The sequence below is a fragment of the Hyperoodon ampullatus genome, assembly GCF_949752795.1.
Source record: "Hyperoodon ampullatus genome assembly, chromosome: 1".
Classification (NCBI taxonomy): Eukaryota; Metazoa; Chordata; class Mammalia; order Artiodactyla; family Ziphiidae; genus Hyperoodon; species Hyperoodon ampullatus.
In genome coordinates this window covers 162,364,149-162,380,550 of record NC_136914.1, presented here as the reverse complement: position 1 = coordinate 162,380,550, position 16,402 = coordinate 162,364,149, and the positions used below count along the sequence as shown (strand labels likewise).

The following is a 16,402-nucleotide window of genomic DNA, read 5'->3' as shown; positions in this document are numbered from 1 at the left end:
TGGCTGGGGGGAGCCCCTTTGTGCTCTGCAGATATTCTTCCACTGCCAAACTGACCTTCCCCATTACAACCCTAAGTTAGTAAAAAGTGAGGACAAAAAGCTCAAAAGGAATATAGGTATGGAAAAGAACAGTCACTAAAATCATGGTAAAAAATAGACACTTACCTATAAGCATTAATATAATCTTTCCTGTGTTCGAGAAGAAAATCTCTCAGTTTGCCAATGTGTGAAATCTATAATGAAAAGAAAGCAAATAATTTATATGGATAAATATGTTACGCTCATATGCAACAAATATTAAATTAGTAGAGAATGGAATGCAGGTAGTAAAAAGATTTTGAAGCTACTAACTGGATATCTCTGGTTTTAGACTCCTGTATAATCACTGACTCGTTGGGTGGCTTTGGGAAAGTCACCCACATTCCTGGGTCTTGGTCTCTTACCAATGGTTCCTTCTTCCTGTAATTGTTGTGATCTGTGACTAACAAAGAGACGATCTCTAAGGAACTTCAGATTCAATGAGATAGTACATGGCTAGTAACTACACAGCGTGTGCTCAATAAAGGCCAATTCCCTTCCTTATGTGTCTTATATCCAAAATTTTATAGACAAATATTCCTTCTTCCAAGTGTTCTAGGGGATGGATTCTAAGGCTGGAGCCATCAAGTGTATAAATAGGGCCCATGAAGAGCAGCAGAATTAAAGAAAAGATGCAGGAGCAACAATTTATCCCTACACAGCAAGTCTCCATTTCCCCTACTTCCACGGATGAACAAAACAGACACAAAAGTACAGAGGACGGAATTTGTGATGGCTCATTTCTAGTACTAAAGCATGTGTCAGGTAATGTGTGTGGAACGAGGGACTAAGAAACAAATAAAATAAAAAGAGGTAGGAAGAAACCTAGGATCATGGTCAACATGGACAAAAGTGTTTCCAGAAGGAGAGAATGATTAACTAAGTTGGTGGCCTGCTCTAGTTTCCTCCTAATGTCCTTTGTACTTATTCCAAACATACGTAGCCCCAGCCTTGAAGGATGTGCTGAACTTTCATCTTTTTCATGAAAGTTTTTCTGTCAAGGCCAACTCAGGCTAATTTTCGCTTTGCTCTGAACTTAAAAGCACTGCAGCATCCCACCCACTGGGCACTCAGCTACACACAGCCCCGTCCTCTGGCTTCACTTTTGCAGGCACGCCTCTTTCTTGGGGGTTAGGAACCACGTGAGGAGCGGCTGCACAGCTTCCCGCATGGCTCTAAGCACAACGTGAAGCCCAGAAGGTGTCAGTCAGTATTTGTGGGATGAGTAAATGTTTAAATGCAAAAATAGTATTTACCACTAAAGAAACATTCAGCATTTGTCTGGAGACAGGTCAGTAAGGGTTCAGTTAAATTTCTCACAGAGTCTAGACTAAAAGCAAATATGGTTCAGAAAAGCACCCTTAGGCATCTATAAGAGCATGAATCGAAGAAAAACTGAACTATGGCCACAATATTCATTTATTTACCAGATTACAAACAACAACTGAGACAGCCAGAGTCTGTCCAGCAACCCTGGCTCCGTGAGGAACTTCCCCACACATGACCTTGTTCTTTCCCAGCAGCCCATTGTGGGCACTGACGTCACCACGCTCATTAACCAGGTTGGGAAAGTGAATCTTGCAGAAGCTAAGTGACTCGTCCCCAGTCACATGGTTAGTGCCTGGTGGGGCTCAGAGGCAAGCCTGGGACTCTCTGAGTTCAAATCTGGCCCGTCTTCCACTAAGCCACAGCTGCCTTCCTCACACTCTAACTCCTATTTTCCACTCACGCTGCATTTTAAAATCTGACTTTTAAGATTGTTGGGAAAAAAATTTAAGAGATGTGCAAACAAGGTATTTACTGGACCACATACAAGATGTAATCAAGTTAAGTTTAATACATTTCAGTGGTTTCCATTCCCTTCCCCAACCCCTGCCTGCAAGGGGCCAGGTAAGCAGTGTGAGGGAGTAAAGCAAGAGGAATGGAGGGTGCAGTGCATTGGGCAGGGATGAATTCTGGTTTTAAAACACACTGCAGCCAAAGGAAGCATCTCTGCCGGCCGACTTACCAAAGGGCACCTAATTGTCATCTCTGGGCCTAACCAACGGGATTGAGTCCAACCGGCCGACTTGCCAAAGGGCAGCTAATTGTCATCTCTGGGCCTAACCAATGGGATTGAGTCCAAACCCCAAATGCAGCACTCAAGGCCCTTCACAATTCAGCTCCAAAAGTCCTGAGTGGCCTCAGTCCTGCCGCGCTCCCCACAGACCACAAAGACCACAACGACTCGTTACCGACTGGTTTCCCTCCACCAGAGTGCAAGCTCCTAGAGGTTAAAGGGTCCTCTCTCTTTCCCCAGAACCTGTCAGGCACAGTTCCTGGTGCAAAGCAGAGCCTCAGAAACTTTTACTAAATGTTGAATAGATAGTGGGTACTGAATAATCCCCGAAGGATTATACCTACTGTGGTAGACAGGGTAATGCCATTACCTCTGCCCAAAGATGTCCAAGTCCTAACCCCTGGAACCTGTGACTATATTATGTTACATGACAAAGGGGAATTATTGTGACAGATGGAATTACGGTGCTCGTCAGTTGACCTTAAAATAGGGAGAATACCCTGGATTAATACTGGAGTATCCAGGTAGGTAGGCCCCTATGTAATCACAGGGTACTTAAAAGGAGAACAGGGAGGCAGAAGAGAGAGTCAGAGTGATGCAACGGGAGAAAGGCTCAATCCAACATTGCTGGCTTTCAAGATGGAGGAAGGGAGCCAGAGGATGAAGACAACGTCTGGAAGCTTGAAAAGGCAAAGTAATGGATTCTCCCCTAGCATCTCCAGAAAAGAACAGAGCTCTGCCAACACCTTGATTTCAGTCTAGGGGGTCCCATTTTAGACTTCTGACCTACAGAACTAGAAGATAGTAAGTTTTTTGTTGTTTTAAGCCACTAAACTTGTCGTAATTTGTTACAGCAGCAATAAGAAACTAATACACTTTGTCTCAGTTTGGGGTGCTATAACAAAATACCACAGGCTGGGTGACTTTAACAACAAACACTTATTTCTCACAGTTCTGGAGGCTGGAAAGTCCTGGTCAAGGTGCCAGCATATCTGGTGCCTGGTGAGGGCCCTCTTCCTGATTTGTAGAGAGTTGCCTTCTTGCTGAATCCTCACATGGTGGTCTCGTGTCTCTTCCTCTAAGGGTACCGATCCCATTCACGAGGGCTCCACCCTCATGACCTAATTAGGTCCCAAAGGCCTCACCACTAAATACCATCCCATTGGGTATTAGGGTTTCAACATATGAATTCTGGGGTGACACAAATATTCAGTCATAGCGTACCTGTTTAAAGCCTTATCCAAAACAGTTATTTTTTTAAAAAAGGAGTCAAGGTTTTCAATAAAAAGTTTGAACAGGCCCAAAGGAATCTACTATGTAGGCTAGACCCAGCAGCCCTCCCCTTACTGCGGCCCCACCCTCCAGCTTTAGCTAATTCCAGTCCACCAGGGTCGAATGGTGCAAGGGGATAAGTGCCAGGAACAAGAAGGCCCCGCAGGCATCTCAGAAAACATCCTTACAAGAAGTTTCCCTTAAAGTACAACAAATGTGATCCCAATTTCTTATGACATGATACCTGAGATTTGCTTCAAAATAATATGGCGGTGGGGAGGAACACATGGAAGAGGATTAGTCCTGAGCTGACAGCTGAAGATGGGCACATGCGCACAGGCAGGCTCCTTACACTCTCGGTCTACTTTAGTATATACTTGACATTTTTTCTTAACAAAACATTATTTTTTAAAAAATCTCCCATTTTGCACTCTCTTTTAACATGTTTGGTGATTCTGAAGTACAGATTTTCTGCTGCCAAACTAGTAATAGCCCACATTTGAACCAACAACTCAACCCCACCCAAAAATCTCTAGCTATTTTGTTTCTAAGTACTTGTAAGCCTTGCTTAAAGTTCCATTTAAGAGGATGAATGCCATTTAAAAAAAAACCACCACCAACAAAACCTGCATTGAGAGTTTACTATGTGCCAGGCTCTGTTCCAAGATCTCCCCACACATTAGCTCATCAAATTCTCCCAGCTACACGCACAAGATGGGTAACATCATCACACCTATTTTACAGATGAGGAAACTAAGTCAGAGACAGGGTAAGTAATTTGCTCAGGAACACATGGGGTGAAGCCTGAATGGAACCCAGCATTCTAAGTATCAGGCTTGAGTTCTTAATGCCCAAATTTAAGCACAGATTCTTGGCAGATGGCAAGTGCAGTTTCCCAGTATAGTAATCACAAAGAGGGATGACTGGGAACCGAGAAAAGCATCCAGTGAGCAACAGCTAGCTGTTTTTTCTTGTATCTGTATTCAACAGTGCACTACACACCTGATGTTACCCAAGAGTGACACACCAGGCATGTGTGTGCCAGGAAGTGTGTGAATTGCTCACTATGTGCTGTCATCGGCTCCCCTATAACCATCAGATGAGTTAGATGTTACCCCCATTCCCGTTTGATAAACATGGAAACTGAGGCCCACATGAGGTCGGTCACAGGATAATAAGGGGAAGAAGTGGCATGGATCATGGGTCTGTATGACTCAAAGGCTAAGTTATTTATTCTACATTATATGGTCAAAAGACTAAGAAACTATTACTATTTAGCTTATTTAAGTTTGAGGCTTTTCTTCACAGAAATATAAACTGGGTTTCATGTGACAGTATTTGTATATATTGATTTTTAAAATGTTTTCAACTACAGTGGATACAGAAAGATCTGCAAGGAAGGTTTTTTGAATGTTTCCACGTAGAGCGCTCGTTTTACAAGTCACTCAAAGTAGGAACATGCCCATATCCAAAGTGCCTGTTTTTACCACTGAAGTCTCCTCCTCCAAGCTCGGCTGTTATTCCTTGTGTTTGTGACACGGGAGGCTTGGAATTCGCAAGTACCATAGGGATGCTGGGAGGAAGGCCCACAGCTGTGAGCAAGGAACCAGGATGGTCAGAAAGACTGGCGGTGCAATGGTGACCCGTTCACCCTGAGTATCGATCATCAAACTACCTCAAAACACAGTTTAAACAAGTAACGAAGGCAACTTCCAGGACTGGGTCTCTTCCCTGTGTCTGAGTTCCTCTACCTCCACGCCTAGTGTGAGGCGGGGTATAAGCAGAGGAGCAGACTCCAGGCAAAAGACTGTGGGGTTTGGGTGGAGCAGGGCAGACGAGAGAGAAACGGGTACGGAATCCAGGGAGTTGGCTGAGCTTCTCGGTTCTAATCTCTGCTCAATCTCCACCACTTACTCTGAAGGGGACCTTCATTCCTCCCCACCTTCAGGCTTCACGTGGAGGGACCCCAGCTGGACAAACTTCCTCTTCTGTCTCCCAACGCTTCACTCACGCATCTGAGGGAAGAGGACTTACTGGTGTAGGGTTTGGAGACAGCAGTGAGCACACTCGGCACCAGGCAGCAGAGAGGGTCTGTTCTGGCCAGCGCTCCACCCATATTTGGCCACAAATCTAAAGCCAGGTTCTCCGTTTGGCTTTTTCACGTTCTGACTCCTGTATTTCTTTCAGGTAGTTCCAAAATTGTGCTGGGAAAAAAGAGGTGCTTTTAATAAACTTCCTAAACTCTTAACCTTTGCCAACTGAAATTTTGAGCAAGTTGTTTAATCTCCCTGAGCTTCACTACAAAGGGAGGGCAGTAAAAATGATTCTTTAAAAATAGAAATAGCACGAGTTAATAGCTAACTTTTATCGAGCACATGCTGTGTGGCAGGCACCAGTCTAAACACTGTGCATCAATTAGCTCATTTACTTCTCCTAATAACCCTGTGGGATAGGTTCCACTATAATCCCACTTTACAGATAAGAAGACACTGAAGTAACACATTTCATATAAATGGTTCAAAATAAACAGGGGACCGTGACTCCCAAACCAAGTGCCTGTGTGCTTTCAGCCTCTGCAAGTCTGCCCACGAAGACAAACCTACTGTCCCATCCGAGCGCAGTGGGTCTCTGAGGGCTGCTTTCACCACAGTGCAACGTTTTAAGATCAAAAGTACCCAAAGCTGAGATGCCTTGTTCAGGTCAAATGCAATGTCAACAGCTATGGGTCAGCGCAAAGCCAAGAGCCACACTCCAGGGTCAGCCAGGATCTGGCTTCTCCACGAAGGTGATACTCAACTAAACAATTGTTTAAACTCCATTCTAAAATGACAGGCATTCATGTGACTCATCCTTTTCTTTCTCTGAAGATAAATCAAGTTCACTTTTAAGTGACTGTATTTTAATAAGGCTAATTTCAAAAATCATCAAGACACTGGACTTCTCCACAAAACACATCTACAGTATAAGCAGACTGATTATAAAAAACAGTAGCAGTGGTCCCTATATTAGATGCATTTGACAGGGAAAAACAGATTCTCACATTACCTGTTGTTACACATAAAGCTTTTACTAGGAGAGACCAAACAAAAACATCCCAATGTGTGCAGCCATGAGATCTGCTCCCGCAGGTAGATATGCACTGCTGACATGGACTCAGCCCCAGGGACTCAACCCCGTGGATGGTTGCCCACAAGCATGCTGCTGAATGGGGGGAAAACCAAGGTTGCGCACAGCATGTACTTAGGTAAATTATATGAAATACAGACCTGAAGCTGAATCCACAGAGAGAGAGAGGAATCTAAAAGACTGCTCAGCAAAACACTGATGGTTGTCTGGGTGGTTAAGATTTGGAGACTTTGCTTTTTCCTAATACCTTTTCGTACCTTAAAATTTTTCTACACTTCGTATGTGTACTCTTTGCAACGAGACACAACATGTTTTTAAACGAAAAGGTACATCTCGCCTAACTAAGAGTGTATACTGACTCCCCAGGCCCCGCGGGGTCAAATCCAATTCCTTGAGCCTGGGACCCCTAGTGTTCCTGGCCCTGCTGACTTCTCACGGTTCACAGCCCTCCCCCATCTCCCAATCCCAGTCCTCTGACTTACTCCTACTCTGCTCAGGGGATACACCTCCCGGAAGTCTTCTCTGCCATTTCCAGGCCAGGTTAAGGACCCCTCGCAAGCAGCTCTTTTTCGGGGATGTCACCATATTGTTTTGAAATGTTTTCATGTCTGTCGGACATAAGCTGCTCAGGCATATGCCTAGCCCAAAGCGGCTCTCCAAAAATGATTTAATGCTCCGAACTGAACTGATTTTCTATCCGCTTCAAGAATTACTAGCAGGGTAAAATAAACTCCAAACATAGTAAGTCTGCTATATACTTTACATTATCCACTAGATGGCAACACGTGTATTATAGCAGGAGTGGTAACAGGAACTCTCAAAAACATCACAATTTTTTCCCAAGGGCTTTAAAATTTTCTCTGGTTCTGTATTTTTGATCTAGAATCAAAGGATTATTAAAGGTTAATTGTGCTGTGCAGACTGAAGCTGAAATGACATTGTTTTGAAATAGACACGTGCACTTGGACGAGCCCAAGGTTTTAAAACACTGCACTCCTGGCAGGTTCAACACAAAGGCAGCTCCGGAGCATGGCTGCCATCTGCCGTCCCAGGCGGCGGGCCCAGCTTTCTTTATGTGTGTCATCCACAGCACAGACCTGCTAGCTGCTCCTTCGTGGGTGTTTTGTAAATTACTCAAAGCAAGATAAACTGTAAAACAAAAACCCTGCTACAAAACGGAGGGATCCTTCTCAAAGGACGACTGCATTTTCACTGCAGGGGGGTTCAAAGCAGCCACCAGTGTCCTCTGCAGATCACAGCAGTGGCCTGACTTGCAACGTCCCCTACTACTCTCCCCCGCCACAGGAATTCTGTTCTGGCGCTTATAACGCTTCCAACAAAGACCTGATTGATTATGAAATACTAAGTACTGATTTGCATAATTTGCCTCTGCAAGAGACAGCCATTGTTAAAGATTAAAGAGACTCCGGTATGGCCCTCTGGCATATTGTAAAAAGTTCCCTGTAACACAAAATCGTTACTTTTTTCATTCAATCAGTGGACACAGCTTGCTGTCCAGTTTAGTAGGCAGCCAAAGGACAGTCAGAACAACCACTGTTGTATAAATGTTTGCCAACTACTGATAAGCTAAAACGACTTTTCACAAGGATCATGTTCCCAAGTCTAATCTGGAGGCCCGCTAACTAAATTCCAAATCCACCTCCCTTCAGTCATAATTGAAAAATGCATCAATACCAATTATAGCTAAAAGTTCAGAACCGTTACAGCTCTGGAGCGCGACGACTCTGCTGAAGTCACAATGAGGGTTATCTGAGTCCTGTCCCCATCCCCGTGCTAGAGAAGCTCCCAGTGACTAGTCACCCACAAAAGAGCCTGGCATGGCCACAGACATTCCTTCAGTGCTGGGGTCACAGTAGTGAGTGTGTTAAGGGATTACATGTATGAACTGTTCTTTCTCACTTCTTTCCTTTCAGCAATTGTTTAGTAATAAGCAAGGAGTCTGAGCCTCCTCCTATCACTTCCACCCTAATTTCTACTGCAGGAGGCCACCCTTCAGCGCGTACAGGGCCCTGGAGGGGTGGCAGCCACTCTCCCAGTCCTCGCACAAGCCCCTCCTGAAGCACCATACTCCCTCGGCTTCCAGGACCCCACTGTCCCCAGGTTCTCTTCCTAAACCTCTGACAACTTTGCTTCACCTTCTTTCCTTGCCTCTTCCGCCTTTGCACACCTCAGAAACTTAATGAAGCTCAGCACTGACACATTCTTGCTAAACCCGCCCCTTCCATCCATAGCTTAATTTACCATCTACAGAAAATGCCCACCCAGCCCCTGCCTCGCTCCTGTGTTCCAGGAGCGTATTCAACCGTCTACTGTGTGTCCCACTGGTGCCTCAAAAGCTACATGTCCCAAAGCCTTAGTCATCCAACCACTCACGCTTGATCCTCCTGACTTACTCTCAGTCCCTCCCTGTCCCCACAAAGAGAAAGAGCCTCTCTCTCTAGATTCCCCAAGTTAGAAAATCTCAGGACATTTTGACTCTTCCCTCTTTTTCACCCCACAAAGTAAACTGGTCAGCCAGGCCTGTCCACACCACTGGCTGAAAATCTGCCAAAGGAATGGGCACCCACAAACCAGCTTCTCTGCCTGCTTTCCCACACCCACCCCAGAGCCCAGAACCTCAGAGCCCTTCCCTGATCCAGCCTCCTCTTTCCGCCTCTGCCCTTTGGCACTGCTGTTTTGCCTGGAACATCTTATTTCTCATCCACCAAGCACTCAAATGTGCTGGGCCCTAGGAGGTTTTAAAATATGGCATTCCGGGTTCACTTCCCACTTTCTCTGTATGATGCCTTCAGGAGGCATGCTGTAAGTGTCTGTTAGCTGAATGTCATACATGTTAGCTGCATGTATATATGTTATACACATTACATATATACATGCACATATATGTGTACATATATATAACGTAAACGTTAGTTGAATATATAAAGTGCTCTATCCCATCAGTCTGGAAACCTCACTAGAAAAAAAGACACCGACATTCTTGATCTAAGGAAACTTCATCAGTGGTTAAATAACCTGTTCTGGAATTTTGCTGAGAACCAGTGCCAACCTTACTGGTTTGTAGTTTCCAGAATTCAGCGTATGTTTTCTAATAGAGAGAGAGAGAGAGAGAGAGAGAGAGAGAGAGAAAGAAATGTGTACGTGAAAGAGGAGAGAGAGCGATTCTTCTAGTTCCAGCCTTCTACGCCAGCTTCATAGAGCCTGAGGAGCAGACTATAGGGATGGTCACACGGAGGGGACAAGGACAATTAACAGGAGTTGAGATGAATTTAGTGGTCTAATTTCTGATATTAGCAACTAACCTTCAAGCAACCTGAAAGGTATTATTTTCTAATACTAAGCCCCTATCTCCTTTTAAGAAATTAAAAAAGTAAAATCTTAGATTCTTAGTGCTAATGACATAATGAACGAACTCATGACAATTTTCAAAAGCCGAGTAGCACCATAGGGCTTAATGATCCATGAAGCTCAGTGCAATTCCATTTTAAAACAGGTCTAGGACTCTTAACCTCAAAAAAAAGTAAAAGCGTATCGTGTTCTCAACCTTTTCCTCCTCAATCCTTCTGCCCCAGCTTTCTCTTTACATCTCGTTGTCTTCAGGTTCACACTTTAATCTCATTAAACATTTTAATTCCCATTCTACTGGCTCCCCAAACTGCATGGGTTTGGCATTGCTGGCACATACCCTCCACTTCCAAAGCTCGGTCCACTCCTGGCCTATCTGAACCTGCAATTTGCTAGCTGCCACACAGAGTATAACTCCAGGAAGTAACACCCTGCTCTGCTTGCATGCAGGGAGCCCCTGCTTCTTCCGGGCCATCCGCTCCACCACAGCTCACAGTTCTTTCTCACTCTGAATCGAGTTCAGCTATTGTGTGCCCCCCACGCAAGTCTTCTCTCTTCTGTAAGCTAAACGTTCTCAATCCCTTAAGGAATTCTTTACGTGAAATACACTTGTGGCTGCTGGTCTTACTTATTAGTCTCTGAATGCAGGAATTTATTGGCCTCAAAAGTCAAATGTGGTTCCGAGAATGGACTCAATACTCTGTGTCAACAGGAGGTGGAGAGGAGGCAGGACCATTACCTCCCTGTTCCAGCCTCTGTGCTTCTACTAATGCCGCCTAAGAGGATGTTCACTGTCAAGTCAGAGTCAAGCTGACTTAACATCAACTAAAATTATTTTTTCCATCAACTAAAATCACTTTTTCCATGAAGAACTATGTCTTCACTATATCCATATTTTCCCCTGGCTCCTTGTCATTTGCCATTCTGATCATTCTGCCACTAAAGACATCTCTAAGTAAAAATGATCATTTAAAAAACTGGAATGAAAACAGGGCTGAAAAAGAAGCATGGAGTTATAGACCCCTCCCGGTGGACAGCCAGCTCAACGAACCACAGACACCCTTGAAATCCAAATATTCAGTCCACTAAAAAAAAATGTTTCCTCCACAAAAATATCACGGCGAGATCTGCTAACCACACCCTGAAATCAGATCTTCTCCTCACCTACAACCTCATCCAAAAGTGCACAATGAGGCTGGGGGGACAGGGCTCGTGCTTTGCAAATGTATGCTGGTTAATAATCAAAACTTTCTTTTCTGTGTGCAAAAAAAACCCCTTCCTTTTATTTGTTCTCTTGACAAACAGATTAAGACCCAGCATGGGGCAAGCACATTAAGGAGGGAGATAATAAGGCAGAAGAGAGGGAGGAGGGAGGACAGACAGGGAGTTCCAACCCAGGGCTGACATGGCTTCACATCGCTTTTCAGACCCAATCCAAATCCTGTCTGGTCCGGAGGCTGTGTGTAGAGTGTGTGCAGAGTGCGCACGTATCTTGCTCTCTGTCCACTCTGGGTAATGCAAAGCATGAACTCCAGAGTCACACAGACCTGGGTTCATATCCCAGCTCCGCCACTGACTAGTGATAGTGCCTTCTGCAACTTATTGATATTTAACTTTGAGCTTTAACCTCTGACGTATAACCTGGAGACGGTAACTGAAGGTGACTACAAGCTGTCAGTGAAAATGTCGGTACTGTGTCTGGTACAAAGCAGGTGCTCAAGCTTATTAAGGTTCCCTCTGCCGCCTCCTCGTCACTGTCTGGGCCTTACCCATGAGGCCAGGTCTGCCTGGACGGGGGTGGCGGCTGCCCTGGGGCAGCAGATGGAAAGGAAGGTGGAGGGACCCAGGTCATGTGAAAGAGCTGTGACCTAGAAGGTCATTCACAAAGTTGTAGCACTGAGGGGAACAGAGAGCTATGGAGTCAGGGGAAGGAAAGAAACTGGATTTGGCACAAATCCAGCACAAGTGGAGGACAGGTGGTGGTTAACACTAGTAGCTAACATTTATTGACTGCTTACTCCAGGCCAGGCACTATTCTAGGAGCTTTATGTATATTTAACTTATTTAACTCTCATGACAACCCTATGAGATAGGCACTGTTACTACCCCCATGGAAGAGAAGGAAGCTGAAGCCCAGAGAGGTTAACACACTGCCCAAGGCCCCACAGCGAGTCCGCGACTTATCACAGCTTGGCCCCAGAGGGTTTGGCTGCGGAGTCCAACTTTAACTGCCTCAGCGGCAACGAGTGGCCTCCGCGGGTACCAAGGTCAGGCGCAAAGAGCAGAGGTAGGAGGGGCAGAGGCGCCCTGATGCAGGCTCAACGCCGCGGTGGCGGGGCACCTGGAAAAGCCCTTCTTGAAAGCAGCTTGGGAACAACTCACGTGGGCACGACCAGCTCCTGAAAAGAGCTGGCTGGACGAGAGCTCTGCAGCCTGCTGTCCTCGGGCTGCTTCCACAGCGGAGCCGCCCCTCACCGTCAGGCTAACTTCCAGGCACAGGACCCAGCCGGAGCTTACACAGGCTGCTCCGGATTCTGACTTACGCTCCTAGGTAAGTCCAAGACAGCTCACGCTCTCCCAGAGCTGGAACGGTTGCCATTTCTTCAGTTGTGCATCAGAAGGGGTGGCTGGTTTGAGTTTTAAGAGCCACAGTGAGAGCAAAAATGCTTATTCTTAGATGCTAGACTCACAGGCAGTGAGGCAAGGTACTCTTACCGGAAGACGCCTTAGGCAAACAACCGAGGAAGGCACAGCAGCGCCCAAGCTCCATCCCACCCTCACCCGGGCCGCATGTGTGGACTGGACAACAAGGGGCCCTGGCGAAGCACGCGGAGCAGCCGACCCCTGCCGGCTCAGTGTCTGTGAGGTACGTCTCAAGGGTGCGGCTGGCTCCCCCCACCCCGTCCGCCCTCCTTCGTATCTTTCTCGGTTCACAAGGACTTCCTTTCTCTCAGCGCAGGTGCTCTCCTCCCAGGCAGTCTGCGTTTAGCGCCCCCTCTCTGAGGACCACCGCTCACACTGGCACTCCGCCGCTAGCCCGCCGCATCCACCCTGCTCTCACACCGCGCTTCGAGCAGGAGGTATGGTGGGCGGCCAGCTCCAGGCAGGGAGAGGCCCCCCCTGGGCGCACCGGGACCCGAGCCGGCCCTAGGGCCGCAGACTCTCTGCTCTGGGCCCGGACTCCTCACATGCAGGCCGCAGAGGTCCTTTCGACTCAGAAATTCCAAGATAATTTTTGGCGTTCAGTCCATTAGAACGTGCCTTCTGACCAAACCCTACTGGTTTCTTTTCACTCCTTTTATGCTCTCCAAAGTTTCAAGCGCGATTTTAAGGATCCAAGTACTTGGGATCCTCCTTTATTAAGGTTTTTCTGACTTAGGCAACTCAGCTATAGAACCTTGGAAAGTCTGGTCAGAAGAAAGAAATTAGAAATATTTGTAAACGTTCACACAAAATAGACAAAGACCATTTGTAATAGGCAACAAATTTGTACATATTACAAATGTTGGGTAAACAAAAATGTGCAACAAAATGATAACGGCAAACACACAGTACTTACTACACACCAAGAAGAGCCACAAGGGCTTTGTCCAGATGACTCCATTTCACCCTTGGTACAATCCTATGAGGTAGGTACCGTCATTATTCCCCCTTTACAGTGGGAGAGGCTAAATTACTGGCTCAAGGTCTCACTAGCAAGTGACAGAGCTGGATTTGAAACCAGGGGGTCTACTCCAGAGCCTGTATTCCTGACTTTTCCTTGCTCTTCAGAACTCTGACAAGAGGGGTAAGAGGAAAAATGTTCCATTTATATTTGAGTTTCTCAAATTAAATTAACTTCTCAACTCTACCCTTAAAATTATGCCTGTATATCTTACGAAACAAATAGTGTAAAAGTCAAATTTGAGTTTCATTTTCTAGGGGGGGGGGTTATGGTACCTTTAATTTCATGAGTGGCTTTCCAGAAAGAACTGTGAACTTCAAAGGTACAGTTCTTGACCCTTTTAGGGGGCACAGATCCTTTGAGACACTAACCAAAGCTATGTGTCTGATCTATTCCTTTAAGAAAATGAATATTCCCAAAGATACAAAAAACTTCCTGTCCACCATTCTGAGCTTCAGAGGCTCTTGGCTCACTGGAGTTCAGGTTAAGACCCTCTGATCACAAAACACAATTCAACAAGCAAACAAATAGACAAACACAGGAGAGCACAACTTTTTTGTAAACCTCATGTGCCTAAGGAAGCACTTCCAGCTCAGCACCTGGAAGCAGCTGCTGGCCGTCCATCGGCAGAGTCTATCTGCACAGCGGTAACAGTAACCAGGGAGAGGTGGAGGCAGCAGGGGTGCGAGGCCTGCAGGTGTGGGGGAAAGACTGAGCACACTGTCACAACTACTCACACTCCTGCCTTACAGCATGGAGAAAAGGGAAGACGGAAGAGAAGCACTAACCGAGCGTCGTCACCATCATCATCATCGTCAATGTTTAGCGTTGACGATGCCACTGCATAGATGATCTCATTTAATTCTCATAACAAATGAGAAAATGGAAACTGAAGCGCAGAGCTGTTAAGTAACTTGCCCAAGGTCACACAGCTAGCAAGTTGAAAAGCCAAGGTCCATACTCAAAACAGATTCCAGAGCCTGTGCTCTTAAATTCTTCACACTGCATTTCCAAGCTTGGGCTCTTTCAGCATAAAACTCGAGCTGAAGAACCCAACTGAGGAAGAGTTATCATGCAGGCTTCTACAACTTCCCACACACCAAACTCACTTAAAAAAGCCATCAATTTTATTTATCAGTTCCTCCAAAAGTACTTGCTAAATGTCTTCTAAATTCTTCCAGTCGTGGCAGAAAACACCATGCAAATAAACACATTTATACCCCACTGTAGTACATTCCACTTCTCAGGAATATGTTCACTCTTTTTGTGGTAAAGAATTAAAAGACTTAAAAAAAATGGCATGTCCAAAAAAGAGCTATGTCACGTTCACTTCAGCTTCCCAAATCTGGCAAGGTTCCTAACTCAATAAGTGTCTGTTGAGGGCCTCCCTGGTGGCGCAGTGGTTGAGAGTCCGCCTGCCGATGCAGGGGATACGGGTTCGTGCCCCGGTCTGGGAGGATCCCATATGCCGCGGAGCGGCTGGGCCCGTGAGCCATGGCTGCTGAGCCTGCGCGTCCGGAGCCTGTGCTCCGCAACGGGAGAGGCCACAACAGTGAGAGGCCCGCATACCACAAAAAAAAAAAAAAAAAAAAAAAAAAAAAAAAAAAAAAATAAGTGTCTGTTGAAAGAGTGATACATTTTATTAAGAATCTCTCATTCTAAAATAAACATTAAGGAATAGCTATACCTAAAACTGGTGGTTGTGATACATTAAAAGTTTTTTTTAATATGGAATTTTCTCACACTGTTTTTGCAAATTTGTTAGTTTACTCCAAAGGCACACAACTCTCTGTTAACGGGCAGCCAACAATTTATGATCCAGTTGATAAATCAGCAGCAACTTCTCTTCTCATAAAGAGAACAGATTAGCAACAGGGTATAAAGGCTGTGGCAACAAGCAGTTCTATCCAAAGGTACTCTCTTATTACTAAGGTTAAACACATACACTCAAAAACATAAAATCCCCAAAGACTGAATGTTGCCCTGTTGACATTTTAAAAAATGACCTTTTTGGGGGCTTCTCTGGTGGCACAGTGGTTAAGAATCTGCCTGCCAATGCAGGGGACACAGATTTGATCCTTGGTCTGGGAAGATCCCACATGCCGCGGAGCAACTAAGCCCGTGTGCCACAACTACTGAGCCTGCGCTCTAGAGCCCGTGAGCCACAACTACTGAACCCGCACACCCTAGGGCCCGTGTGCCGCAACTACTGAAGCCCACACGCTCTAGGGCTCGTGGTCTGCAACAATAGAAGCCACCGCGATGAGAAGCCTGCACACCACAATGAAGAGTAGCCCCCGCTCGCCGCAACTAGAGAAAGCCTGCACGCAGCAACAAAGACCCAACACAGCCAAAAAAATAAATAAAATTTTAAAAAAGGAGTGTTAAAATTATTTAAAAAACGATCTTTTTGTTTTAATTATAATATCAACTATGAAGAGAATATGTTTGTGAAGATGGCAAGGACCAACACACACACCTACGCAAGTGGGAAAGCCACAAATAAAACTGACATGTCACAAGTTCTCCCAATCTCATTCTCCTGGGATCCTAGCCCTGGGTAGAAATCATGAGCTGGGAACAACGTAAAACCTCACCTATTTGCAAGCCAAGGAAGGGCAAGAGTCACATCAATATAGACTGGCTCTCTAAACCTTGTACCCAAGAGCAGCAAGTGCACGTCCCATCCACTAGGTGCTGCCCTCTACCACATTGTCCCTCCGAGAACAGTACAGTATATCAAAATGACAACAGCCTGGTTTTAAGATGATTTGTCTCTTGAGGATATACATTTGGTTTAAGTTTCCACTGCAAAGTTAAAGTTCTTAAGATAGGTC

At 45.6% G+C, this 16,402-nt stretch overlaps 1 protein-coding gene across 2 annotated transcripts in view; it reads right to left on the bottom strand.

Annotated features, from left to right (window-relative positions):
- STX18 (syntaxin 18) overlaps window positions 1-16,402 on the bottom strand; it is a gene marked incomplete at its 5' end in the record, with an annotated part of 121,744 nt that overhangs the window by 53,338 nt on the left and 52,004 nt on the right. For both annotated transcript variants that reach the window (XM_079698411.1, XM_079698412.1), the window contains one exon: window positions 166-233. In XM_079698411.1, coding sequence (XP_079554537.1) covers window positions 166-233 — 68 coding nt within the window. The remainder of the gene's footprint in view (window positions 1-165; window positions 234-16,402) is intronic.